General features: G+C 31.7%; 8 protein-coding genes across 8 annotated transcripts in view; 4 read left to right on the top strand and 4 right to left on the bottom strand.

Moving 5' to 3' along the window:
- Nucleotides 1–770: 770 nt before the first annotated feature.
- HELRODRAFT_89574 (hypothetical protein) lies at nt 771–2,613 on the top strand (the record flags this gene model as incomplete). The annotated part of the gene is made up of 5 exons (XM_009031285.1): nt 771–916; nt 1,077–1,143; nt 1,284–1,315; nt 1,443–1,533; nt 2,428–2,613. Coding segments are annotated over 5 exons (522 nt in total), but the record flags the coding sequence as incomplete, so codon positions are not given.
- A 1,301-nt stretch (nt 2,614–3,914) lies between these two features.
- Nucleotides 3,915–4,729, bottom strand: HELRODRAFT_181567 (hypothetical protein; the record flags this gene model as incomplete). The annotated part of the gene is made up of 2 exons (XM_009031352.1): nt 3,915–4,152; nt 4,560–4,729. The coding sequence occupies 2 exons, from the start codon at nt 4,727–4,729 to the stop codon at nt 3,915–3,917; spliced, it is 408 nt and encodes a 135-aa protein (XP_009029600.1).
- A 484-nt stretch (nt 4,730–5,213) lies between these two features.
- On the top strand, nt 5,214–6,726 carry HELRODRAFT_133970 (hypothetical protein; the record flags this gene model as incomplete). The annotated part of the gene is made up of 5 exons (XM_009031351.1): nt 5,214–5,537; nt 5,902–6,018; nt 6,156–6,234; nt 6,367–6,464; nt 6,604–6,726. Coding segments are annotated over 5 exons (741 nt in total), but the record flags the coding sequence as incomplete, so codon positions are not given.
- A 1,007-nt stretch (nt 6,727–7,733) lies between these two features.
- Nucleotides 7,734–8,400, bottom strand: HELRODRAFT_89579 (hypothetical protein; the record flags this gene model as incomplete). The annotated part of the gene is made up of 2 exons (XM_009031287.1): nt 7,734–7,952; nt 8,116–8,400. The coding sequence occupies 2 exons, from the start codon at nt 8,398–8,400 to the stop codon at nt 7,734–7,736; spliced, it is 504 nt and encodes a 167-aa protein (XP_009029535.1).
- A 2,334-nt stretch (nt 8,401–10,734) lies between these two features.
- On the top strand, nt 10,735–11,749 carry HELRODRAFT_181565 (hypothetical protein; the record flags this gene model as incomplete). Its single annotated transcript, XM_009031350.1, has 3 exons — nt 10,735–11,089; nt 11,251–11,342; nt 11,603–11,749. 3 exons carry the CDS (start codon nt 10,735–10,737, stop codon nt 11,747–11,749), a joined length of 594 nt encoding a protein of 197 aa, XP_009029598.1.
- Nucleotides 11,750–14,025: 2,276 nt separating this feature from the next.
- HELRODRAFT_89630 (hypothetical protein) lies at nt 14,026–18,864 on the top strand (the record flags this gene model as incomplete). The annotated part of the gene is made up of 9 exons (XM_009031293.1): nt 14,026–14,068; nt 15,061–15,160; nt 15,511–15,672; nt 15,775–15,895; nt 16,046–16,184; nt 16,359–16,490; nt 18,076–18,218; nt 18,440–18,519; nt 18,666–18,864. 9 exons carry the CDS (start codon nt 14,026–14,028, stop codon nt 18,862–18,864), a joined length of 1,119 nt encoding a protein of 372 aa, XP_009029541.1.
- A 1,639-nt stretch (nt 18,865–20,503) lies between these two features.
- On the bottom strand, nt 20,504–24,535 carry HELRODRAFT_115988 (hypothetical protein; the record flags this gene model as incomplete). Its single annotated transcript, XM_009031349.1, has 11 exons — nt 20,504–20,913; nt 21,088–21,147; nt 21,303–21,358; nt 21,440–21,591; nt 21,914–22,196; nt 22,306–22,562; nt 22,740–23,037; nt 23,145–23,246; nt 23,896–24,007; nt 24,130–24,231; nt 24,359–24,535. 11 exons carry the CDS (start codon nt 24,533–24,535, stop codon nt 20,674–20,676), a joined length of 1,839 nt encoding a protein of 612 aa, XP_009029597.1. The 3' UTR covers nt 20,504–20,673.
- Nucleotides 24,536–26,572: 2,037 nt separating this feature from the next.
- Nucleotides 26,573–26,925, bottom strand: part of HELRODRAFT_181562 (hypothetical protein) — a gene marked incomplete at both ends in the record, with an annotated part of 2,536 nt that continues 2,183 nt past the window's right edge. The window contains one exon of the mRNA XM_009031348.1: nt 26,573–26,657. Coding sequence (XP_009029596.1) covers nt 26,573–26,657 — 85 coding nt within the window. The remainder of the gene's footprint in view (nt 26,658–26,925) is intronic.

Raw genomic sequence — 26,925 nt, 5'->3', positions numbered from 1 at the left:
AGCTTTATAGGTGCTGATAAATTTTAATTTTTTTTGTTAGAAGATTTTAACTATCATACACTTTAATTAAACTCATGCCATAATTTTTACCATTGAAAATTGTTAGTGAAGCAAAAACATTTTGTCAAAAAATTACAGAGGTTATTATATTAGGGCTCAATCTGTCAATGAAATGTTTGTCAAGTTCTTGGAAGAGTTGCATAAAAATAATGTTGGCTGTCAGGTGGGTACCATCCTATTTCATCTTTACTTCTATTTTGATTGATGTTATATTCTTTATTAATGTATTTGCAGATAATTTCAATAGGATCTGGTTATGACTCAACGTATTTCAGACTGAAATCATGCAATAAATTATGGGAGAATGATAATTACATCGAGGTCTGACATTTATTTCTATTTTTTTCTTTTTTCTCGTTTATTTAGATATTTAAAAAAATTTATTGAGTTGGACATGCATTCAATTGTGAAGTTAATTAATTATTCCAAGGTTGATTTTAAAGAGTTACAAGTTAAAAAACTTCAAATGATCAGAAATAACACTGTGATGAATAGATTAATTGCTGGAGAAAGTGCGAGAAATGGAAATGTGGCCGCATGGAGTGATGATGGTGAAGAAGAAGAAGAAGAAGACATGGAAGGAATAAGTAAGAGTTGTCAGTTATTATCTTTTTCGTAGATGACTCTTTTATTGACGGACTGATTATGATAAACCTCTAAAGCAGTTATAATTGAAATTGAGAAGCCTTTACTAATCTTCACAAACAGTTTACAATGGAGCTTGTTATAAAATGCTTGCATGCGATTTAACAAACATTGAAAAGTTGGAAAGTTTGCTTTTGAAAATATCAATCAACCAATCAGCACCAACTCTGCTCTTATCAGAAGTTGTTCTAACTTACATCAACCCATCAAGGTCTGCCTTCATCTGTCATCATCACGGTGTACAATTTATAACCCAAGTTTAATTGCCTTAAGACCTATGTATTTTATGCTTTGTTTGTTTTCATAAAAAAAAAACATAATCAAAAATAATTATATTTCTTTCTTATCACCTTAATTTTTTCATTTTCAAGTGCTGACAAGTTAATAACTTGGAGTTGTGCCTTCTTCAGCAATGCGATATTCATTTCTTATGAACAAGTGAATGAAAATATTAAAATGAATTTGTTTTATTCTCATCACCATTTTCATCTTCATAATTTCAGATGTTTACAAAATTTTAGCATTTTGTTCATCATCATTCCCTTTGTCATTTTCATGCCACTATTTAAAATTTTTAGATCTATCCTCATGATGAGTTTGGAAATTTTATGTTAGTACTTTTTTTGTTCAAGTGATGATAACGATGATAGTGATGTGGTGATAATGGCCATGGTGTTGTGATAATGATGTGGTTGTGATGATGATTGTGGTGATGATGAATTATTAAAAAATCGAAGGTGTGAACACTTTAAATCAATTGGCTCTCCCCTTAAATGTATCAATAAATACCCAACACTGTCATCGCAAGTGCAAAGATACTGCAACCTGGTTTATTCATTCATTTACTAATTTATTAATTAATTTATTTATTTAGACTTGGGAGTCGACTTATTTTCAAAATCTTCAAAGCATGACTTAGCTTAAGCTGTTGGTGACCGACTTGGCGCAGCTGCCTGACTTCAATTTCCAGACTTCGCTTGACTTCAAAACTCTAAGACGTCACTCCATAAACCATTTATAAAATATAATATTGACATTCGAATAACTTGCGAGTAAGAAATTAAATAACACAATCAGATTAAACATCAATTTGTTACATACTTTTTACATAGCACTTATGGTAATACATTGACTGATCAATTTAAACTACTGATAACCGGATTTATAAAAAAGTTTGAATTAAAAGCTTATTTGGAAAAGGCAAGATAGTTAAATGCATTTCTTGTTTGTTTGAGTAATTAGAAAATAAAATAATGACTTATATATAAAAGAAACAATATTAGCACGACTTGGTGCCATCCAAATGTTTCATGTTGAAGATCAGTCCCATGCTTAAAAACTCGTTCGCATGGGACACTGTTTACCTAAGCACTTAAGTAAGTTTTTGCTAATTTAGCCTCATCCTTTTATGCGTTTTCATTTTGTTTCCGAAACTTTGTTGAAAACTAGTTTTCTTTTAAAATTCACATTAAAATGTGGTAAGTCGTGACTTGAAAACATTGGGGTGACGCGAAAGAAAAAATTGGCAGCGACTAGAAATCGAAATAATCCTGGCCTAACTCGACCTGGCAACTCTGAAGGGGACGACTCTTAAGTCTATATTCATTCGTTCATCCATCCATCAATTTAACCAATTGTTAAACTTTAAAATGTTTCAATTTTTCATCCTCAATTGCATTACTGGCCAAATAATAACAATTATTTTGTTCATTCATCGAGCAGGGTTATGAGTCGAGCATTGCTTGCTCAATGGCTCATTATTACATTCATCATATAAAAGATAGTGAGAAGTTTCGCATATTTAAGTTGGAACAATTTGATGAAGATGATGAATGGTATCTTAAATGCTCTCATTACTTCATACTCAATGCTTTCCATGGCTCATGCGTTCATCTTGAAAAAGTTTTCTGGCCTATAAAAGAGGATCCAATAAATAATCACAAGGACATGTTCTTCAGATCTTCCAGACAGATGGAAATATTGAACACTACAAGTTCTAACTATAATGGGAATAACACTGAAGGTGTAAGTTATGCTTCAGTGCATGAAACAAAACTTTCAGTGCGAAGATATGGCCATTGTTGTCTTCCTATAGTTGTTTTTGATCAAAATAATAGTTATAATATTTCTTTATTCATTGTTGGTGGATTCCAAATAACTGACCAGCCAATGAAACACTGTAGATCGAAGACACTCGATGTTTATATCATATCAAAAGAACAGATTGATTTGAACAAATTTAACTTTATGCCAGAGAAACAAATGAGTCGGTCATTGAAATGTTTTGAGCGAATGCACTGTTCACTGACACAGTTGAATGAGAGAGAAATGATCATATTTGGTGGTCGTCGTTCTCCATTTCAATGCTGTGATGATGCTGTCCTCGTGAACTTCACAGAAGGAGAAGAGGAGGCAATTAAAAGTCTTAAAACGTCAGTTGCTAAGTTACATCTCAATAAGAGTAGGCTATTTTTTGAGATCGTTGATGATATTTCAGAATCATCACCGTTGTCATCATCATCCTCATCATCATCCCCACCATTAAGGTGGAGTCACACAGCGAACTTAGTCACAGGTTTGTTTCACTGATATTTTTCATTAAAAGGTTTGCGTCGTCATCAATAAATGAACACCTAACCACTGCTGTACAGTTGAAAAGAGATCACACCTGATGATAATTGGAGGACGAGATGCCGATGAAGTTTTTGCTGATTGCTGGCTTCTCGATATTCAGTTTTGGGAATGGAAAAAAGTGAGCAAATTACACGTCCAACATTATTCAGTTATTCTGCTGTATAATTAATTTATTAAATAAATAATATACATCAGGTAAGCAATTGTAACTTGCCGCCAAGATTCAGTCACACGTGCGACATATGGGAGAGAAGGAATGCTGCTTTGATATTTGGAGGACTCGATCGTCGACATCAACCCCTCGGCCAACTTCAACTTCTTGATCTCAATTCATTTGAAAGCACATATATGGGGTTCAACTCGTGTTTGAGGCCTAGGTAAAAAGAATCATTAATTCACAAGAATTATTTATTTCAAATTTATTATTATTATTTACATTTTGATGTTTTGTAAAAGTTGAGGCAAACACAATTTGCGTATCGAATTCAACTCATTCAGTGCTCTCCATCTTCATGAAATCTTTATTATTACCCTTAAATTAAACGCTAAATAACATTAATATTTATTTTTTAATATTAAATGATCGATGCAATATTCAAAATTGATGCTTCAATAGGTTCTCGCACACCTCCCACGTACATGGTGACAAACTTTTTCTCATTGGTGGTGTATTCAATTACAACTGCGACTACCTTACTCGCCGCCTGGATGAGGAAATGTTCGAAGGTGTCTTTCTCGTTGCTTCTGTTCTTAATCTGCTCACCGGATATGTTTGGCATTACACAACTACGCTCATGGTTACTCTCCTTCTCTCTCTTTTTGTGTATATATATAACAATAACATACGCGCTTACGTTATGCTATGATGAATGATTGTTGTAAGTAAACATTATTATGCTCTGTATGAAACTGCAAGGTAGTTCTGCATTACAATGACTGAATTCATTTTGTTTCTAAGCCAGTGGCGTCACTAGGGGGTGCGGGGGGTGCGGACCGCACCGGGTGACACCCTCACAGGGGGTGACACCAAAATATCACTGTATATGTTTTTATGTCCCTCCATGAAATTATTCTTATCATTAATTCAGCCTAACCCGCCCAGCGCCCAGAAATGTATTATGAATAAAATTTTTTTCGTTCAAATCATTTTTGTATTCGACATTTATACCATTCAAATTCGACGTCCGAATTATTAAGCGCCGCGGCCGAGCACATTTAACTTGTTCGTATTTATAAATTTTGCTAAGAATGCTGTATGTCTATGGGGTGTCATGAGAGGGGTGACACCATGAGTTACCGCACCGGGTGACACCAACCCTAGTGACGCCACTGTTCTAAGCGATCCTCGCATGTCGTACGCGAGATGTGCGTACTGTGTCGATCTGCACATTTGTGTGCCTGCGTGTTTTCGTTGAAGTAGATATGTTTAAGTAATACACAGACAAAACTGATTTGCATTGTTACGTTAGAATAAGTTGTAATTCTCAACAGGTTCAGCCACAAATGCACAACCACTGCAGTTTTTTGTTACCGACTATTGCTTCTAATGGCAATGAAGATGACGGTGATGGAGGCGTCAACCTACTGGTGGTCGGTGGGGGCGGTAATTACTTTTCTTTTGGAACAAGAATGCAGAAAAGTTGCGTCGTTTTAAATTTACCGATGACAAAGTGTTTTAGGGGTTGTGATTAATTGTGTTATTCGTTCATACATTCAATTATAAGAATAAAAAAGCGCCTGATGCGTAAGCTAACTAAATCAACGTTCAATGTTTTTGTTTTGATAAATTTTTTTCAATTTAAACCTTTCGTCGGCCGGTGTGCGTTGGACCTCGGTTGCGAATAGCGGGAATAATGGCGTCGAACTATTTTGGTTGGGCGTATTCGGGGGTTAATTTTTCGTTAGCAAGCAGTGGGGGGCCTGATTGTGTCACATTTCTCACGGTTGAAAGAAAAATCTTGGAAACTGTTTTGATTTCATTTCTTTCAATTTTGCAAATCTCTTTTGCCTGGTCAGACATTAAATCAGCTAGCGTTAATTTTCAAAATGTGGGCAAGGTTGATGATCGGATCAGCAACAGCATGAATAAATTTTTAGCGTTGTTGAGCTTGGCCTTTGGAATTGAAATTGGTTTCAAGTTGTCTACAAGGCAAGTTATTTGGCTGCTTAATCCATGCCACATGATCACAATGGCTCAGGTTGATTAGCAATTAATAATTAATTAGCTAACGCTAACATCGAATAATTTTTTTATTAGTAAATTAATTATTGATACAATTTTATTTTAAATTATGATTATTAACCATTATTAAGAAATGTGATATCTAATTTAATTTTATTTTAATAATTAATTCAGTAAATAAAACCTTATTAAACTTCAAGTTGTTATTTGAAATCCAAGTAAAATCTAAAAATATGATCAATGATTCCACAATAAACAATTGAATTGATGAATAATTAAATTTTAATTGATAATTAATTATTCTCGTTAATAAAAATATTAAAGTAGAAAACAAAGCTTAATTAAATTTGTATAATTACTGATAACATTATCAATGATAGATATTTCTCCTTAGTGCAACACCAAGCAAAACTTCGTTAATCATCTTCCGATTGCATTTATATTATTTAATCGGCCCTATAATAGCTCTCATCATTCCAGTTGTTCATTCTAGAAAAGTAATTGCATTACAAAATTACATTTTCTTAAATTTATTTGGCTGCATAATTTTGAGTGTGAGTTGGTTAGTTTGATATGGGTTTTAATTTTTTACCAATAACTTGATATTAGTGAATGAAACTAATTCATCATCTAGTTACTGCTTGAAAGAGAGATGTACTTTATTCAGCATGTTCTCATCTTAGTTGCACCTTACTTCATAATGAAAAATAAAGGTACCTCTCTTGCTATTTTATTTTCTTTTGTTTAATTAATTTATTTTTTATTCAAGTGAAAGATGGAATATATTTTAATATTGTTATTTGAAAGAATAGTTCACCGCAATCAATGAAATAATCCTTACACAGCTTACACAGTTGAGAGAAAAAATGACATGAGTTGGCCTGTGATGGCGCAGGGCCTTGTCTTCCTCTTCCATTTCACAGTACTACAAGCTCTCTCCATTGTAAAGTTTCTTGAGTTTTTATTCTTTTTTCAAAAAATGCTTTTTTTATTCAATATTTTATTATTATTTAATTGGGTTATGAGTGTTGTAAATAAATTTAAAACACAAATTGTTTCAAATGTAAATTCTCAATGCACAGCTGACACAGGTGAACATAGACAACATAATTTGCCCAGCATCAGCTGATCCATTTTCAGGTCAGTGGTACAGGATGGTCGGTGTTGCACATCAAACCTTTCTCATCACCATTACTGGAAAACTTTATCCAATCATTATAAAGAAAATTTCCAGTTTTAATTCATCAATCAAGTTGAGATGTGTTGATAATGTTAATAATGGCCTTGCAAAGGTTGATGGCATGAAAGATGAGCTGAATCACGTTTGTAAAAATAGTATTTATAAACAATCCTAATTAGCATCATGCCCTGTGTGCCCCAATGCTTAATCATTTCTATGAACGTGTGTTTTTGTGTGTGTTTTTGTGTTGTACATGTACACATTTATGTTCCAATTTGCCTCGCGATTCAAGGTTCTGATTGTTTGACATTTAGTGAAATTTTTAAAGTATCAATGATATTGTCAATTGTTAACTGATGTAATGAGAATTACCAGTCGTCATACTTGTAAAAGAAAGTATGTATAATATTGTTTCTTTGAATTTGTTTGTTATAAAAAGTATTACCTTTTTTATGTGATTTGTTAAATTTATATAAGATGTGACGTAGTTGTTTTGTTGTTTATTTTGATTTATCCAGATGTATTGAAGGGATTTCGTTATTATTTCTGTGTTTTCCTTTGTTGACGTCGGTGAAAACAGTGTTTCCACAAATAAACAGCAATGCCAGTCAGCAGATTTTTCTACCTTAAACGCGATATTTTTTTGTCTTTAACCCCATGTCAGGAGTATTTTGAAAGTATTATTCAATCAGTTCAATGCATTTTGAATGTACTATGCGTTCATCATACATTTGAGAGATGTTTAATATATTGCTATTTTATTGTCGATGAATTAACTTCTTATGTTTTTATTTAATTTCAACATATTTTATCTCGTTGGCCTGTTTTTTGAGTTTTTGTATTTTACTCTTATTTAATATTTTAATCATATTTTAATATCAATGCTATTTTTTTGTTTACCTTAATTATTTTCATATATCACTATGCCTGAGATCTATAACAGTATTTTAAATATTTTGTTGCAACAAACCTTACGCGAGTGTATTTTGTCTATAAAAGTGTGAAAGATGACACGAATAACAATACATAAATTTAAAATGGATCGAGATCGGATGACTCGTCCCACTCATGTGTTTCAAGTTTTTGATCACTTTCCATTTGTAGAACGACATCATATTTGAAGTTTTCGTCGCCAGGTTTTATCAGGTTCTTTTCGTACGTCTCGTTCATTAGAGCCTTCTTCATAATCAAAACGTCTTCGTCCACTTTGTTCAAATCTTCATTTGGATCAATTTCCATCATCTTTCTTGCCTTTATATTTTATTTTCAAAATATTTGTTGAAAGTTTATTGTATTAACGTATGTCAGTTGATTAATTTTATTCGTTGAAGATGTGTGTTAACAAAAAATTTAAATGGAATAGCAGTTTATTGATAACAATAATTTTAACCGCGTACATTTCCTCTCGACATACCTTAGAAATTATTTCTTTTTTGTCAATATTTTTTTTGCTGTCTATGAGCATCTGAATTAAATTCTCCAGCTGCTGAATTGGAATCTTCTCAACGAGATTTTTATAACTCGAGGAAAGTTTTAAATTTTCCACTATTCCTCGAGCAGTAGATTGAGAGTTGATGTTGCGCACAGGTACTATTCTTATGCGAAGTCTTTCCTTTCTTTCGACTCCCTTGTACGTAATAACAATTGATGCTGGCGAAAACTTTATTCCACATTTCTCTACAACGAAAGAATCATTCATTATAATTTTTATTCTATCTGAAACTTTTGCCATTGTATTGCCATATATTGAAAGTTACAGGTATACTCACGTAGCTAAGGCAACAGCATTTGTTTTTTTGTCGAAACAGCATATAAAATTGAAGTTGAATAATATAAATTTAAAATTTGATTGATTTGGTTTTTTTAATTGTTTAATTTTGAGCAGGGTCTTTTACTCCATTGTTTTCGCTGCCCCCAACAGATCCCGCAAAAATTGTTTATCCCTGCTGTTTGTTTAAAAAAAACGTTAATGTTCTTATGAGGATTATTTAGTTATTTTCCGATTAATCAACTATTCTCTTTATTTTGTCATGTTTTCTGGTTATATATACAGTGTTTTTAGATCAAATGCATACTGTTTTTTTCCCAACACTAAACTTCTACTTTATACTGTAAAGCCCCAATCATTTTCGAAAATTGTCCCCAGTGGGGTGTACGCTTCACGTTCGGAAACGCTAATTTAACGTGATTGAAATTAAAGGGTATTGAAATTTTTTATTGTAGGCTAAGAGAGAAAAAATTTGATCCATAAATTTTGAAGACTAGTTTTCTATATCTATGGTGTCAACTAACTTTTAAGCATTTAAATTGTTTCTAATTTTACTTCCAAATTTAATTCTTTGTTTTTTTGTCATTCTTTAATTTTTTATGGTTAAACTCGTTTTATTTTATTTTATTATAAAATTATTTATTTAAAAATTGTTTATTTTAATAATTTTTAACCAAAATAAACAAAATTTTTTCGTGCTTCTTTTTTTATGGAAGACGGTGAGCTTTCCAGCAGTTGTAGTCCTGTGGGCAGTGTAAGTTCCTTTCTTTTTTTTTTCGTTTTCTTTTCATTTCATGATTATGTAAAATTCATACAATACTGTATAACAATAATTGAATAATGCAAATTTATCTAATATATTGAAGATGGGGATAGTAATAAGAGATAATTAGTGATAGGATCATGCATATTTCTAAGCTTAAAATTTTTTATTTTTAAATTTGAAATGTAGAAATTAATAAGAAATATGTTTTTTTTTAACTTTTAAAAGGATATATCTGATAATGAAGAGGCCCTGAGATGTATAACTAAGCAACAAGTCAAGGACACCTCTAAAAAAATCAACTCAGCTAAGCACCACATTTGGAATGAAGTTCTGGCTGAACAAGTTATAATATTTTTTATATTCAGAAAAATTATCCATAGCATTTTGATTTTTGAACATATATGGAATGATTTTTCAGAAATTATTCTGAATAATGTTCGCTCAAATATTTACTATTTGTTGCTATAAAAATGTTATAATTATTTTTATCAGTTGCTTAGCTCTGCTATGACAGGGATTGGTGATTCTTATGCAAAAGATAGAGAAGTTGAATCTTATGATTTTAAAAGAGCCTTGCTGGACACCAGACCATCACAGAACAACAACATTCAATCTTCTAATGATTCATCAGCTACAAATTCATTCAGTGTTAATCTCTTTATATTAATCATATTTATTAATAGTAATTGTCCGTGAAAGTGACCGTTAATAATCACACATTTCAGCTGCAACCATTATTTTCTTCTTTGCATATGTCATTTGAATTGTTTGTGTGTGTATGCATATATATATATATGTATGTATATATATATATGTATATATATATATATATTTACAATATTCTATAAATTTTACCCAATATTGCAGCATGAATTCGGAAAATAAGTTTATTTTGAATTTTAATAAACTAAACGAACTACAAATATATTAATGCCAAACATTTGGTAGAATTTATAGAATTATGTAAAAATATTGGTCTTTTACCAACATATATATATATATACTGCTACTGAATTGTTGGCATTAATCAATTTAAAGTTTGTTTTCTCAATTTTTCTTACTAGAACATTCTGGAAATCGTTCAATTTGTTGAAAATAGAATTATCCAAGTTCATCATGAAAATTCAATGAAACTGTTTGTTATCTGCATTCATAATGCAGATGAGGCCTTATTTTGATTTTTCGTAAATCATCTTCAAAGCATGTTTGGTTTATATAATTTCGTTAAACAATGCAAAGTTTTTCAGCAAAGTTTATTAGCTGTTATCGTATTCTTCATCTTTGTTGTTGTTGAAGAACAAAGGAAGGAAAAATAACCCTAACCTTAACCCTTACTAAAATTTTCTGGAAGTTGTTAAATTTGTTGAATTTGCATGATGAATTTGGATAACAACAGTTTCATTAAATTTTAGGATGAACTTGAATAATAACTCCAAATAGTTGTTAACATGTAACATTTAACTTCTTTGTTGATAATAAATTTTCATTTGACCATAAAAATGTATTTCAAGATTGAAGATGATGATGCAGCAGCAACAGTATCTAGTTCTGATGATCTTGAAACATTTGGAGTGACAACTCGCTCAAAAATTTCACCAGAATGTTCTCAGAAAGTATCTGTACGAAAGAGAAAGGCAACGATTGGACAGGCAACAAACTGCAAACATTTCAAAAGTAATGAAGCCTTGTGTCCCAATGCTCAACATGAAGAAAAGAAATCATTGAGAGATAGATTGGGGTACATGAAGATGGAGTGGGATGAATTAAGAGCTGATAAACTGAATGGGAAGGAAGAAATTGTAGAAGAGCTGATAACTGTTCTTCATGAACCTGATCATATGAAACAAACTTTTGGTTCGTATAGATACACCAATATATTTTATTCAAATGAAAACTTATTTGTTTTTTCTGGACATAAAAAATTCGTTCACTTGTTTGGATATCTGGAAAAAGTGATATGAATTTTAAGTAAATATAATTGAATATTATTATTATTAGTTGATGTGAATATTCAGGTGAAATTTTTACTGTGTTGGGTGGCAAAAGAAGTCTTGATCTGTTGAGAGATACATACAATGTAGAGAGGAATGGAGGCTTAATGACATTGGTACGTTGTTTTGTGTCTTGTTTTCTCAAATTTTATTGGTCGTTGAGACTGTTGTTCATTTGTTAAGAATGTTTTTATAACACTGCGTTTGTTTTGTCAATTGATTTGTCATTGGTTATAAATATCTTGCACAAACAATTCAGGATGTTTTTATGTTTGTCATTTGAGTGATGAGTTTGCATGATTTTAATGTTATTATTTATCTTATATTAATTATCGTAAACGATTGAGTTGTCATATAACGACATAAATGAAACAAGAAAGGAGATAGAAGGCGAACTCCTGGTGGCGTGTATCTCTATTTACTGAAAACTTCATCCTCTCAGCAAGAACAGAAGCTTATATTCCACAACAATACTGAAAGACCCAACAGAAGGTATTCTTACAAAAAAGTCAATAATTCATGAATTCAAACCACAATAAATTAGAAGTTTGGAACTCCTGCCATTTGTGTACATAATAGAAACATGCTGTATCATATATTCTGTTTTTTAAATTGTGAACTATTTCATTTTTGATTAGTCGATTACTTAGGATAATGTGAACTGATTAATGACTGATTTCACAATTGGAAGTTTCAATACATAGACTTGATGTTTCCATTTTTCGAGTTGTGAAAAATTCGTGGTTTTAAAAAAATGATGAATACACAGACACACACACACGTATATATATATATATATATATATATATATATATATATATATAATATATATATATATGACCACCAGCAGAATGTAAAATTTTCATTGAATATAATGAAGATAGTTGTTCAAATAACAATTTTGCAATTTTGATCCATTTAGGCCGTTTATTTCATAAGCAAACAAATTCTGGAAATGATCGAATAGAGTAAAAAAAAAGGGTGACTATATTTCAATCCTAGTAAGCCTACCTTCGGCTTCAGTAAGCCACCGGATTTCACTGGACCAAAAGCAATTTTTATATTCAAATTAACAATAATTTAATAAATACATAATTTTTTAAATAAAATTAAATAGAATTACTACAATGTTTAAAGCATATTAAGTCATGAAAATATTTCATATAGCTTGCTCGTTAAAATCCACGCAATTTCGTAAGACAATAATCTAATCATGTCAAATAGCTCGGCCAAGGGGAGGCCTATTTACCAATATACATCACTTTTTATGGGTTGAAGCAGGGATATGCAAAGAACCACACAAATGCAAAAGATATGCAAAGAACTTGATTAATTGATTGATTGATTGATTGATTGATTGATTGATTGATTGATTGATTGATTGATTGATTGATTGATTGATTGATTGATTGATTGATTGAATTCCTCTCGGTCTAGCTATAATCTGGTTTTGTTTAAATTCAATTTTAAACAGCTCAAGTTTAAAGTAACTAATTTATAGCTCGTCATCAATTTTATTTTATTTTAATTAATAAATTAATCTGTTATATTCATTAGTTCTATTTAAATAGTCTGATATTTTAGTTTTATCTCGGTAAACTTTTAGCACTCCGCTTAAGAGTTTACCTTTTATCTCTACTCTACCGACTCGTTTTTAAGGATAATTTTTTATTATTTCCACTGTTCATTTTTTATTTGGCTATAGTTAAAAATATAAATATAATAAATCCGCCATCATATTCTGTTAAAGTTTAACAAATCTCTGGAAACTGTTCAAATTTTTTTGGGCAAATTTTGTTTCATTTGATTAAACATTAAAAGTAGTATAAGAGATCTGCAAATATTTAATATATAAATATATTATATATGAATTATATAATATAATTCATCCTCATCTTGAAAACAAAACAAACATCATCATTAAATTGACATAGCTCATCTTATTCTCCTTTTTAACTTCTAGCCTTCTACAAGTTTCTTACAATCATACTGATATTGAATTGAATAAGAACAAAATTAAATTTGTTATAAAATAAAGTGATTAGCTACTTTTAGCTTTGGTTTCTGAGAACGACATTCACCTTTGTTTGGCCTCCTTTGGTTAGTTGTTAAAATAAAATGTTTATGTTATATTAGTTATATTTTCATCAGTTGGTTTCAAACTCAACTTTTACTGTAATGATTACAGTAAAAGTTGAGTTTGATCATGCATAATATTTGTTACAAGTATAAGATATATTTATTTATTTTGATTGAATAAATAATATGATAGGACATGAGCGTTCATTTAATTTTTTTTTGGTTATCCATTCATTCTGATTGTTCCAGAAGAAATGGAGGAGGAAAGGCCATTGTTGTTAGGTGATGTTGGGGGTGGATGTAGAGGAGGTTCATTAAAGAAATTGAAAGGGGGTAGCCTACGCCTGAGAACAAGAGCTCATCATCGTTTTCAGGACTGGATGGGCGACTGTGATGATACTTCTGCAAAAGGTTTTATTTTTATTATTCTATTAACAAATTAGCTACAATGCTCATTAGTCTAGACTTGCATCAAAGATTTTATTATATAATGTTGTATCGATGGGGTTGTACTACAAAAAAATAACTTCAATAATGTTTGAATTGTTGATTCACCAGTCTGTATTTAATCAAATAAATAATTAGTAGGTAATGATGATAGCATAATAAACTATATGATTAAAAATTATAGGTGATGATGATAGCCTAGTTCACCACAAAGAATTGGGCAAAGGGGAGAATTATCTGAAGGAGTTTATGAAGAAGATGAAAAGAGAACTTATGCTCACTGCTGTTTTTGTTGTCGCTTTTGATGTTAAGACTGGTAAATTTTTTATTGCATTTTAAGATGTATTCGTGATAAATCTTAAGAGACCTTAATATGAATATGAATAAGATTCTGTGGTTTATCTCAAATCTACTACTGGATATTTTGAGAAAAATATGTTTTTCAAAAAAATGTAATTATTGCATACATGCAATGAATTTTTTTTATGTATTTTACACTTGTAGATACATACAGTCACAACACCAACACACGTTTAGACGACATTTTCCTCGAGATTGGGGGTTGCCATTTGGCTACCTATGATGAAACCGAAATACCCCTCGACGCCATTCACATCTGTCACTTGCCCCTAAACCTAACCCCGCTTTCACTCTGTCTTTCTCCACCTGCTCTCTTCTCCCTATCGCGGACAACCCCTTCCTATCACTCCTTCAACTTTGAACTCCAACGCTCGCCTAATCCCGACCCTTTCATCCCTTCTCAACACATGCCCATACCACCGCAATCTCAATCTCCTTATCAATGTCACATGTCCTCATTCAGTCCCATCATCGACATCAGCCCTGTACTACTCCTCCTATCCTTCACTTTAACCCCACACATCATCCTCACCATAGCTCTTTCAGCCCTCTGCAGTACACTTTCCTCCTCTCTCATCAACACCCAAGTTTCATCACCATATACCATCGCTGCTCTCACACATGCTTTATATACCTTTCCTTTCATCTTCACTGACCATTTCTTTCCACACAATACCCCACCCAGTTCCCTAAATGCAGATACATACAGTTACATTTAAAAAATTGAATTATATACGTTTTGTCATCAAGTCAAACTTATTCACTGGTTTTATTGGTATGTGTGGAAATATGCATATGAACATGTTTCCCTGTCGCATTTTATTTATTCTTCAAAGTGTCTCAAAGTTGAATTCTGTTCTTAATTTTTTCTGAATAAATTTATTTGGACTTCAATTTATTCACTTAAGATGATGATGACGACGATGATGAACTGATTAAAAAATTAAGGAAACATCATTGAATGGCAGCAACCAGAGAAATTAAACCTTAGCGGTGTTGAATTCAAAGCACTGGTCAGCGGTTCACACAATACGACATCCGATTTTGTGTTGGTCTTTCATTGCAACATTTTTCTTGTGCAGTATGATAATTTTACGAGATTCATTCATCTCAGGATTTTTTCTGATGGCTTTACAATGCTTATTTTAAATAGATTTTTAACATTTTTAAACTCATTCATTCATTTATAGATTACTTATTCAAAGTGTTTTTAAAGTGTTTCTTGTTGAATTGTTTATATCTTCTGGTTTTAGTAATTTTTGTTAGTTCAGTCAGTCATGTACCTAGAATTCTATTTCATGTTAACTGAAATTATGCATTCAACTCAGTATATAATAAAACATTATTGTAAGTTGTTTGCATTGTTTAAAGGTGGATAATAATTAAAATTGTTTGCAGTTATTTTCGTCATGGACACATGTACGGCCTGTCGTGCTTCCACCAGAAGGTTCTTAATGAAGAAAACTTGGAGAGAGGATCGAGAATGAAAAGTGTTGCCATCCTGTCAAATAGTTACAACAACCTGGCTACACATTTCAATTTCTTACAACAGAAAGTTTTGTTAGTGTCAATTTGATTGACTTTCTAGAAGATGATGAAAACGTAGCATGAAACCAACTTCATTCAAGAAATTTTAATAAAATTGTCAAATTTTTGTTTGAGGCAACTTTTGGATCGCCCTGGACATTATGAAGATCTTGAAGACTTTTGGAGAAACAAACGATTGTTGACGTTAGATCATCACCATCATCACTTCCACGCCATGCTCACAAAAACAATTAAGGTTATTTCCCACTTACAGTCACAATGCTGTGAACCTAGAAAAAACACATGTGCTAAAATTTGCCCTCATTATTTTTATTGATGTTGCATGCATGATTAACAAATTTTATTTCTGCTGTCTGCACGTTTACTGCAAAATGCAACATTGCAGGTACTACACCCACAACACTCGGTGCTTCAGTTTTTAAAGTTTTTTGGGGCCAGAGTATTTGTGCTTTGGAGACTTTCCATGCTAGGCAGAAGAGTTATTTATTACTCACCACCACCCATTGGTTTTGCATGTTTTTGGGGTGGGTCAGATGATGATATCTGCCAAATGTCTTTGAGTGCATGCAGTTGGTTGATGATGTGATATGATTTATAAGTTTTTATAAATGAGATGAGTTGGCTGTTCAAATAATTGTTAAAAACTAATAATAATTTCATTAAATGTAATAATTACGAATTAAAATAATCGTACATAGTTCATTGTGTAACATGCATTGCCGTTCACAACAAGCAGAAGTTTCTAGCCAGCTATCCAATCATCACCCCATACTTCTACATAAATGTGGCTGACATAGAACAACTAACGTCACAGTCTTCATACATTGCTTGTTAGTTAAAGTTGAAAAGTTCAATTATTTCGTCTGGCTGCTTTTTTCTTGTTTACAATTTCCTAATTTTTTATTATTTAGGTGGCAGTTGTGTGTCCAACACATCACGGCCCTTGTTTCTTTCAGTATTTTGTTGTAATTGTTTTTTAGTTGTACTGATTTTGAAAATATTGATAGTTTAAAAATTAATTCATCAATTCAAATTTAAAAAAGAAATGTGTTATAATATTTATATGTATATAGTACCTGATATATGTATGCCTGATCGGGCAACCAGACAAGAAAACTAACAGTAGATTTCATAATAAAATTGAAAGGTTAGAGATAAGTTCTATCAAGTTCAACAAAATATGCATTCAAGAAAATTTACTGCCTAAATACATACATATATATATATAATATATACATATAATATATATATATATATATTATATATATATATATAATATATACATATATAATATATATATATACATATATTTCTTATTACTGTATGTTTACAGGTGCTATATATTATACATATAAACATTATAACACATTTCTTTTTTCAATTTGAATTGATGAGTTAATTTTTAAACTTTCAATATTTTCAAAATCAGTACAACTAAAAACTAAATTACAATAACAACAAAATAGAGAAAAAAGTGTGTGGCACTTATATATATATATATATATATATATATATATATATATATACTGTTATATATACTGATTTTGTATTATATATACAAGTATATATAATATTATATTATTATGCAATATATATGCAATATATATGCAATATTATGCAATATATACGTCCTACCTCGGGGAACTGAGTCTCTGGACGGACGCTAAACGAAGATTGATTGATTGATATATATATATTTATTTATATATATGTATATTGGATTAAGGCTGTCAGATATGCAATTATTGATGAAAATCACAGCATGTTCGGCCTTAGTTAGCTTCCTGTTTAACTTTTTGATTTTTTAACAAACAAGGACTCAACAAACTAGAGTAGGGACACAGTATATATATTTATTTGAGCATCTGGCCAAATACAAAACGTATTGATTTACGATCAACCGTTAAAAAATCGAAAAGTTAAACAGGATGCTTCGGTGTTCAAATTGAATAGTTGTGGTTGTGCCCAGATGATCAAATATTTTTATACTGTGTTTAGTTTTACAATTTTTCAACATCGTAAAATATAACAATTTTATATGTTTTCATTATCGATTTCATTCATCATCGTGAAATCTCGTAAAAGTGTCATATTTTACGATGTTGAAAGATTGTAAAACTAAATATTCACTTGGAATTTACAAGGAATCAATAAATAGGCACAGTATAAAAATATTTGATCATNTGGGCACAACCACAACATATAAATTTGAACACCGAAGACGGCATAGGAATACCGAAAAAAGCTTTTCTGTTCTATCATGCATAAAATAAACAAAAATTTTGGTTTTGGACTAAGGAAACTTGAGAATGATTTTCGATCAACCGTTAGAAAAATCGGAAAGTTAAATTGGAAGTTAACTAACGCCGATTATGCTGTGATTTTCATCAATAATATATATAATCAAATTAAAAGGCACTACAGAGAAAATATTTGAGATGAAAACAAGTCTGTATGACGTTTTCATAGACGATGGTGAATTCATCTCATCATCATCATCATCATCCCTCAAGAACATTCTGGTCGTTAACAAAGCTGATGAAGAGAAGTACAATCACGTCATCAACTTGAAGTATTTATTAACCATTCATTCGTTCATCATCATCATCAGTAATAATAATATATCTTGAATGATGTTGACAATTAGTTGCTACTGTCATTATTTGCAGATTTTAATCTCAAAGTAAATTGCATGAGCCTAACATACATGTTATATATATTATATTATATGTCCTCTTGTATGTTCACGGATCCGATCATTTATATCAGAATCAACGAGGCTTATAATGATGATGATGACGACGAATATGAGGAGAAGGACGAAGATGGTGATGAGGACGGAGATTCCATTTACTTGAAGTATTCTCGTTTTATTCATTCTTAACCACATAAGCATCGCCATCAACAACGCTAGCCTTGCATATCTTACAACATTTATTGCTTTTGCGCTTCATAATTTTAATAAGCGATAACAATAAACAATGATAGTACTAACGACATAACAGTTACTTTACGGAGTTGAACGATCTCATCTTGTCGACCATGCTAGAGGTTTCATGTTCAGATGACAGACAGATAACGTCGGAACACATGAAAATTATGAACATGGACGCAAATGCTGACAAACTGTTTGTCTCCCAGCTCGCGGAGACTTATGCCATTGACATTCTGCTCGCTAATGATAATCCTTGCTGTCCCATTTGATGTCAGCTGTTATTACTATCATTATCTTCAAATCAATTTGTATTGATAATAACACACAAGTTGAGTGAGCTAACCCGCACTAGTCAGTCATCGTCAGATGTGTTGTCCTCGTCCTTTTGGAAGCAAACAATTTTTTAGCATTGTTCTAATGTGCTCAAAATTATAAATCGCCAAATATCGACCAAATTCTAAACATATTAACAAAAAATATTTCTAACTGATGACAGTTTGAATGTAAATTTGGGATAGTTGAAGGTGATAATTAGCCGAAACATATGACTGAACTTTAAATACAATTAAGTTTTGTTTCATTTGTAATTTTTTCAATGCAATAAATAGGATGGTGCAAAAATAACGTCGTTTCGTACTGTCCACTTTGGAATACGATAACTCGCTTATATTATAGACATTCAATCGAAATAAAAACCATTGAAAATCTACACTCATCTGCCAACAAGAAACAAGTACGTTGATGATAGAAGCATAAAAATTAGCCATTCTGGAGACGACTAACTGTTAGGTACGCAAATTTGGTGGCGTCTTCGATTTTGAAATACTGTTCCTACAAAGTTGTTGAGGTTTTTAAAAAGATGATGATGAAATTGACGAACGTAAGAAAAGATAAGAGAAGCGAAAACACGGGCGACCACTAACATCCATATATAAATCAGATTTATATAAATATGTCCAACGCATCCGACCCGAAGTCAACAGCGCTTCCATAAAGTATTTATTTTAACTTTAATTTTCAAATGGAAAATTATCAAACAAGGCAAAATAGAATGATGACACATGCAAAATTACATACATGTACATTCTGAACTGCAAAATAAATCAGCAACAAGCAATTAGTTAACATAATGTCGAAAGATAACAGTAGCAACAACAATGACCATAACGATGGTACCAATATTAATGTCACCGATAGTTTCAAATAAACAAGGACGCTAATAACAATAAATTGAAAAAATATTTTCATCTAATTAGATTACAGCAAATATAACATTATTTAAACGTGAATTTATGAAACATATTTAAAAGATCAACAAAAAGATCCATAGCATTGAAAATTTTAATCAGGAGCGGTTCCCATCTTTATCATAATAAACATCGTCACTTCAATTGTTTGAATTTCAAGCGTTGAAATCTGTGGACACGAATAAATAAACCACCTCTCTCTATGTATATATATATGCATGGTTAAACTATCTTGAAATGAAACATTACACAAGCCAGTGCCATATTTAAATGATTCAGCGGGACATCAGCATGCCTGTGTACACGTGCAGTTCTTTATTTAAAAATTGTGCTTATATCAATCAGAAGCGTCGGCGAAACTACATTTATTTAGTTACTTGAACTGAAAATAACCAGGGTGTTTCTGTCACTTATTAAATCATTAATCGATCCTAAAAATCACAATGACCACGAATTATCATTTATTATAAATATAAGCGTTTGTGTATAATACAGACATTGAATGCACATCAGGGCATGCAACGTCAACCAAATATTAGATTCAAAATATGTTATTAGTCCATTGAAAAGCCTTGTTCTCCTGGTGCATCATCTGATGAACGTGCAGATGAAAAATTAAACGTAGATTCCTACGCTTCATAGTGCAACTCGCAAAAATTTGAACGTGGTTTTTAAATTCTTGTTAGACCCAAAATGAGCCACCCTATTGTATGTTCCAATGTAATCAACATTTTGACCATTCATTCATCTCGGCACACCAATTATTTCATAACATGCAACCTCCATGCACAACAGAACAAGACATCACTATTCAAATTATTGGATGCACACTTAATTTCTGTTAGGGTTGTCGTTTGCAGCAGTTGAGTTGCACTTCTGATTTTGATTGAAGTTGTTGGATGGTGATGTTGATGACACTACATTGTTGCTGTTACTAAGCTTTGTTTGGTGATGTTTAAGTTGCTGCTGCTGCTGCTGTTTGTTGCTGCTACTTCTTGGGCGGTTGCCTGAGAGGTCTTCTTTGCATTTCTTCTCCTCCACATTAACCCGCTGCTTGCCATTGTACAGAGGCTGTTTTGGTCAATTGACCAATTAAAATTCAATTATTTTATTTAACTGATTATTCATTTGGTACATCCATGAGATAATTGATAAATTAATCAACTAATATTACAACATACAGACAAACAAACACACAGACAGACAAGCAAGCAAACAAACGAAAGTAGGAAAAAAAAAGCGAACTCTGCACTTCAGTATCGATTGAACTGTTTCTTGATTATTGAACACCACGAAGCCAAAATTCTGTTTCAAATATTTAAATAATAATTTGCAATGATGAATGAGTGTGTGTGATGAGAATAATCAGTTAAAGGTGCGAGATATTAGTCGACACATATACATCTAATCCAATCAGCAGGTAGCATACATAAGAACGCAACAAAGAATGAACCACTAACAGGCAAGTTGTTGTTGATTTTCCTGTTAATTCTCATGTCCAACACATTACCAAACTCTGGTACATGGATGGATGGGTCAATTGATTGTTGGATGAATGAATGAATAAATTACGAACAAATGAAAAAAGAGAACATACGTTGAAAAAAATCTTTAAGCTGCATGTCTGTCATGTTGTGGGGGAGGTTGCCGACGAATATTTGTTGACTGTCTGGGTACTGCTGCATAGTTGATGTGTCTTCATCATTGCTACTCGATTGTGTTGTTGATTGTTGCACGACTGATGTTGCTCTGGTTATTTAAGGAACCATATGAAATTGATAGCAAAACGAATGAATAAGATTTATTAATAATATAGAAGTTAATGTTTTCAAAGCAGGCTTGTGTGCAGTTAACTTTTCTAATATATCAATAACAGCTGGTACTAATTAGTTGAAATAACAAATTGGTGTTTCATTTCAATTGTGTTTTGCGTTATTCCCCAATAAATAAGCAGCTGCTAATGTTACTAACAGTAATGAGTCATGTTCATGTGTAAAGTTGCTTGTTGTCACATCATCATTTTACATTAATCTGGGAATGGATAAAGATAAATTTGATAACAAACACTGACTTGATATTTTTATTGAACGTTGTTTGTTGAGCACTTGAAACAGATGTAGTGGTTGATGATGAAGAGATAGAGGCTGCGTTGTTAGCTGATGGCAGTTGTTGCTGCTGCAGTTTTATTGGTTGCCTAGAAACTACAGCAGTCGTTTGATTGACTGTTTGTTTGCCGGTGCAAGTTGTTGAGACTGTTTGCCTCAGCATGGCTGCCCAGGATGGCTTGTCTACTGCAACTGATGCCGATGATGTCGCTAGGGATGTGTGCATGTTCAACGTGCCAGTGTTATCTCCTATGATAAAAAAAACGTTTCTGTATTTGTTTATCTGACTTAATGATTGAACTGATTCTAAATAGTTCATTGTTGAGTGATATTATTAAACTATATTAAACTATTCCACCTTGATAGATGCTGCTGTGCTGATGTTGCGCGTCAATGTGTGCTTCATTATCGGCCGCTTCTCTTGTTGCCACTTCACTTTCCACATCGTCAGTGACTTCGTAATCATTGCCATCATCATCTGCTTCGCAATGTTGTTGTTCCTGGGTTGAATCGTTTGAGTGACCGTCAGCAGCAGCAGCAGCAGTATTAAGATGTTCAACATCATGGACGTCATCTTGAATGCACAACTTCTCATTTTGTGATATACATGATGACCTAGCAAAGCAATTCAACAAAATGATGTAACATGCCACAATGAACATTATTGATGCACAACCAACAACACCTCACAACGACTTATAACACATTAGAACATCAAAGATTATGAAACATTGTTAATAATTTAAAACGAAATTATGAACGTTTGTATATGTGAAGGAAAAAACTACTAACTGAACATGGGCAGACTGAACAACCGTCTGCACATCAAGGCTACCTGTGTGATGATCACAATAGCAACCAACATCATCATTTCTATCATGCTGATACTCATTAAAAAGTTCCTCGTTATTATTTGTTTCATCGTGATCCGAAACTGTTGTTGATGTTCTGTCGCTTCCATGTAAATGTGGTTCAACGCTACAGATGCTTGCATCAACTTGTTTGCTGTCACACCGCATTTTGTGCGGCACCTCATGAGCTTCTTCTTCTTTGCGAAATTGGCAAGTTTCTTCTTTGTGTTCTTGCAAGCCTTAAACATGTTTGCCCAGTTATGCAATTTAATAGCTGACAAGGCAACTAACATTAACAAATGCAGCAAACCAAGCAACAAGGATGGCACAGCACAAAATAACCTACCGTAAAAATTTGTTGTCGATCCAACAACAGTTTCTTTGTCTGCATCAACAGCATCATTGCCATCAATGACAACATCCGACTCCGCAAAAATTTCATCCTGATATCTACATGCAATCAAAACGACATTCAATCAATCGATCAATCAATCAATAAATCAATCAATCATTCTATCAACCAATAAATCAATCAAAAACCATTATTTCAATTATATATTCAATCATTTACTCAATCATTAAGAAAACACGAAAAAACTTTTAAATATTTTTTTACAGCTTTAATTTAATCTCAGGGAAAAACAATCAGTTAAAATAAAAAAGGATTCCTTAAATAACCATATTATTCTCAATTGGTTCTTCATAAATTAAGGCAGAAATAAAACCAAAATTCATAGTTAATACAGTTAAACTGACATGAATAAAATCGCAAAAAAAAGAAAATAAAATAAATAACAAAAATAAGAAACAAAATAACATATATACATATATAGGAACAAAAAATAAAATGCATTTTGGAATTGTTTTTGAATGTTGCTAAATTACAATTCTTATGACCTTCCTCTTCTCACAATAAAAAAAGTATAAAATTAGGACCAGCAGCAGCACATTTTACATGTTAGTTTAAGCATCAAACAACAGCATAAACAAACACAAATATCAGGTTTAAAATTTTACTAAAAAAATAATAATAATACATAAATAATAAACATTGAAACAAAACCCCTGTAGATAAAATTTGAGCAAAAAACCACTAGACCTGAAAATATCATTATGAACATAAAATTTTCTTGGAGACTGAGGAGCCAACACGAATGTCTGCATGAACCTTCTTAGTGGGGCACTATTGTTCGACAACTCTCCAATCACCTGATGAAACATCAAGCAAATGTCAATTCACTTGCATAACAACAATAACAATAACTACATAAAAAATAAGAACTTTTTTGAAACATTTACTTTAAGGAAAATAGCAAAATAAAGATTGGAACCTGTATGACAACAGACCCACAAACACTTAGCTGGCTGTCAACTTGCCTTATCTTTGCATGACAATCACAAAAATTCAAGGATTCAATTTTCTTAAAAATCTCCTAAAAATCAATTATAAAATAAAACAATGTTTAATTTCAATTAAAACGGTCAAACAGCAAACAATAAAGTACACCATCAACATATGAATGTATGTAATATACTAATAGCTGGCTGAAAGTTACACACAGTTTGTCCAATAGCAGGCTGTTGTTCGTCCCCAGGCGTGCTTACACTCTCGTGCAAGAAGCTAGAATCATTACTGTAAAAACGATGAAGAAAGTGGGGAGCCTCGTGAAGCATTGTATAATACTGCCGGACAAACTCTCGACCCACAATCTGCGGACTTGGAAGATCCATCACCATCTCCTCTTTCTTATAAAATCTTCTGCTTGGGTTTTTCAATTTAAAAACATACCCATCATTTTACCAAGCCGAAGGAATAACAAGTTTATGATGATTGATTAGTTTAAAATTACTAAATTAGAATTAATTAGATAGTGATTTATTTCTATTCTTAAGAATTAGTAATAAAAAAGAAGAAAATAATCAAAGGACGAGACAGAGACACCAATCAAAATTAAGTTGAATAACAAAATAATTCATATTATAGAAAACCTATCCAACAATCCAAAATGGCGTTAATGAAACAATCATTAATTTAACAAAATCTAAAAACTTGGGTTCGATTTATTCTCTATTTATATATTCCCGAGAACTAAGCGTATATGCGAAAACCCCGTCACTATCCAACTAACATGCCGAAGAAATGGATTTTTGTGAGTAACCAAAGACGGTGGATAGTGTACGTGTACAAGCCATGGATATATATATATGGATGGCCAGCATTGTTCGTTACGTAATTGGATGCCCAGCAAGGGAGTTGTTAGCAGGCCCTCGAACGCACCCGCATGGCTTTCAAATGTATGCATGCATATAATATATGTGTATAAATATATCCTGGTCGTCAAAACAATGGAGTTCTTTCTAAGATTCATCGATCAAAACTTAAAAAAAATGAATTTTAAGCGTCTGTTTATTTTTTTGTTTTATTTAGCATCGATCATTGTTTGTCAACAGGAAACTGGCGATTGGAGTGATATAAAGATGGATCAGGTGGTCAGGTGCTGTTGGATCAGGTGGTCAGGTGGGCAGTTGAAAAGTTGCAATCAAGAGATAATTCAGGAAGGACGTTCACCATTCAAAAAATTCTATCAGCTAGAAAACAGGTTCCTTTTTCTCTTATGTTTGTACTGTTTTTTTACCACTTATTGCTTTTTGTTTTTAGTAGGTATGTTGTGTATTCATGTGTGATGTGTGAGAAATTGAGTGTGTGCATGTGTATGTTTGTTTGTTTTTTACTGCTTCTTACTGCTTTTAATTGACTCATTTTCAGTACTCTTTTTAATTCAGTCAAATCTGTTTCATTTTATTTTATCTATTGTTTATTCAATGTCAATCTCAAGTGGGCCATATTATTATTATTGTTGTTTTTACCATGGATATATGTATCCATGGTTTTTACTCTAACACGTTCTGTTTTCTTCAGTTCTCTTTAAATTAATGTCTGGAATTTTTGATCAGATCTCCATTTTTTTGTCGATTTAACGCAATGATAATAAAAAAAAAATAACAACAATAATAATGCGACAGCATGTTTAGTTCGAGTTATGCTTCGATGACTTACCATTGCTTAAATTAAAGGAATTGTGACTTGTGATTGGTTACTCCTAAGTAGGATGACATGCGATTGGTTGAATAAAGACTTAGAGCCGTAAGTTAGTAGAGGAAAAATGTAACACCAAAATAGTTTTAATTTTGTTGATAATCTGATTTTACTGATTTCAAAATAAAAAAAAAACATCCTCACCAACTCGTTACAAACCACTTTATTCAATCAAACAAAACAAAAAAGCATGAATGATTCGGAGACCAAAAACAGGAAATTAATTCTTGTGAGCTCGGCAACCGTGCAACTCAAAATAGCTTCTCAGTGATAACGCAACGAGAATAAATTAGAATAAGAATAAAAAAAAATTGTCAGTAGGAAAAAAATGTATCAATGGTAATGAAATATATTCACATATATATATATATATATATATATATATATATATATATATATATATATACATTATTATCCTTTAAAACAGAACTTTTCGTTATTAAAATGTGTAATAAAAAAAAAACAAAAAATGTTTAAAGAAACAAAAATTTCTGTTCAAAATGTGAAAAGAAACAAATAATTACATATAATTATTTCTTTATAGATTAACATATACACAGCACACCATACACATATATATCAAATCAATTCATTCAACCAAATTAAATCAACAGAAAACAAACAGTCCAACCTAAAAGAAATGTTATACATTAAATAAAAATTACAACAAATTCTTTCTAGAAACTTCTGATGTTGTTGTTGATGTCGGCTGATGTTGTTGATGTTGTTGTTGATGTCTGCTGATGTTGTTGTTGATGTGTGCTGTTGTTGTTGTTGATGTTGTGTGAATGAATGAATGAATGAATGAATGAATGAATGAATGAATGAATGAATGAATGAATGAATGAATGAATGAATGAATGAATGAATGAATGAATGAATGAATGAATGAATGAATGAATGAATGAATGAATGAATGAATGAATGAATGAATGAATGAATGAATGAATGAATGAATGAATGAATGAATGAATGAATGAATGAATGAATGAATGAATGAATGAATGAATGAATGAATGAATGAATGAAT

This window comes from Helobdella robusta (genome assembly GCF_000326865.2).
Source record: "Helobdella robusta unplaced genomic scaffold HELROscaffold_72, whole genome shotgun sequence".
NCBI lineage: Eukaryota > Metazoa > Annelida > Clitellata > Rhynchobdellida > Glossiphoniidae > Helobdella > Helobdella robusta.
This window is presented reverse-complemented; position numbering and strand designations above follow the sequence as displayed.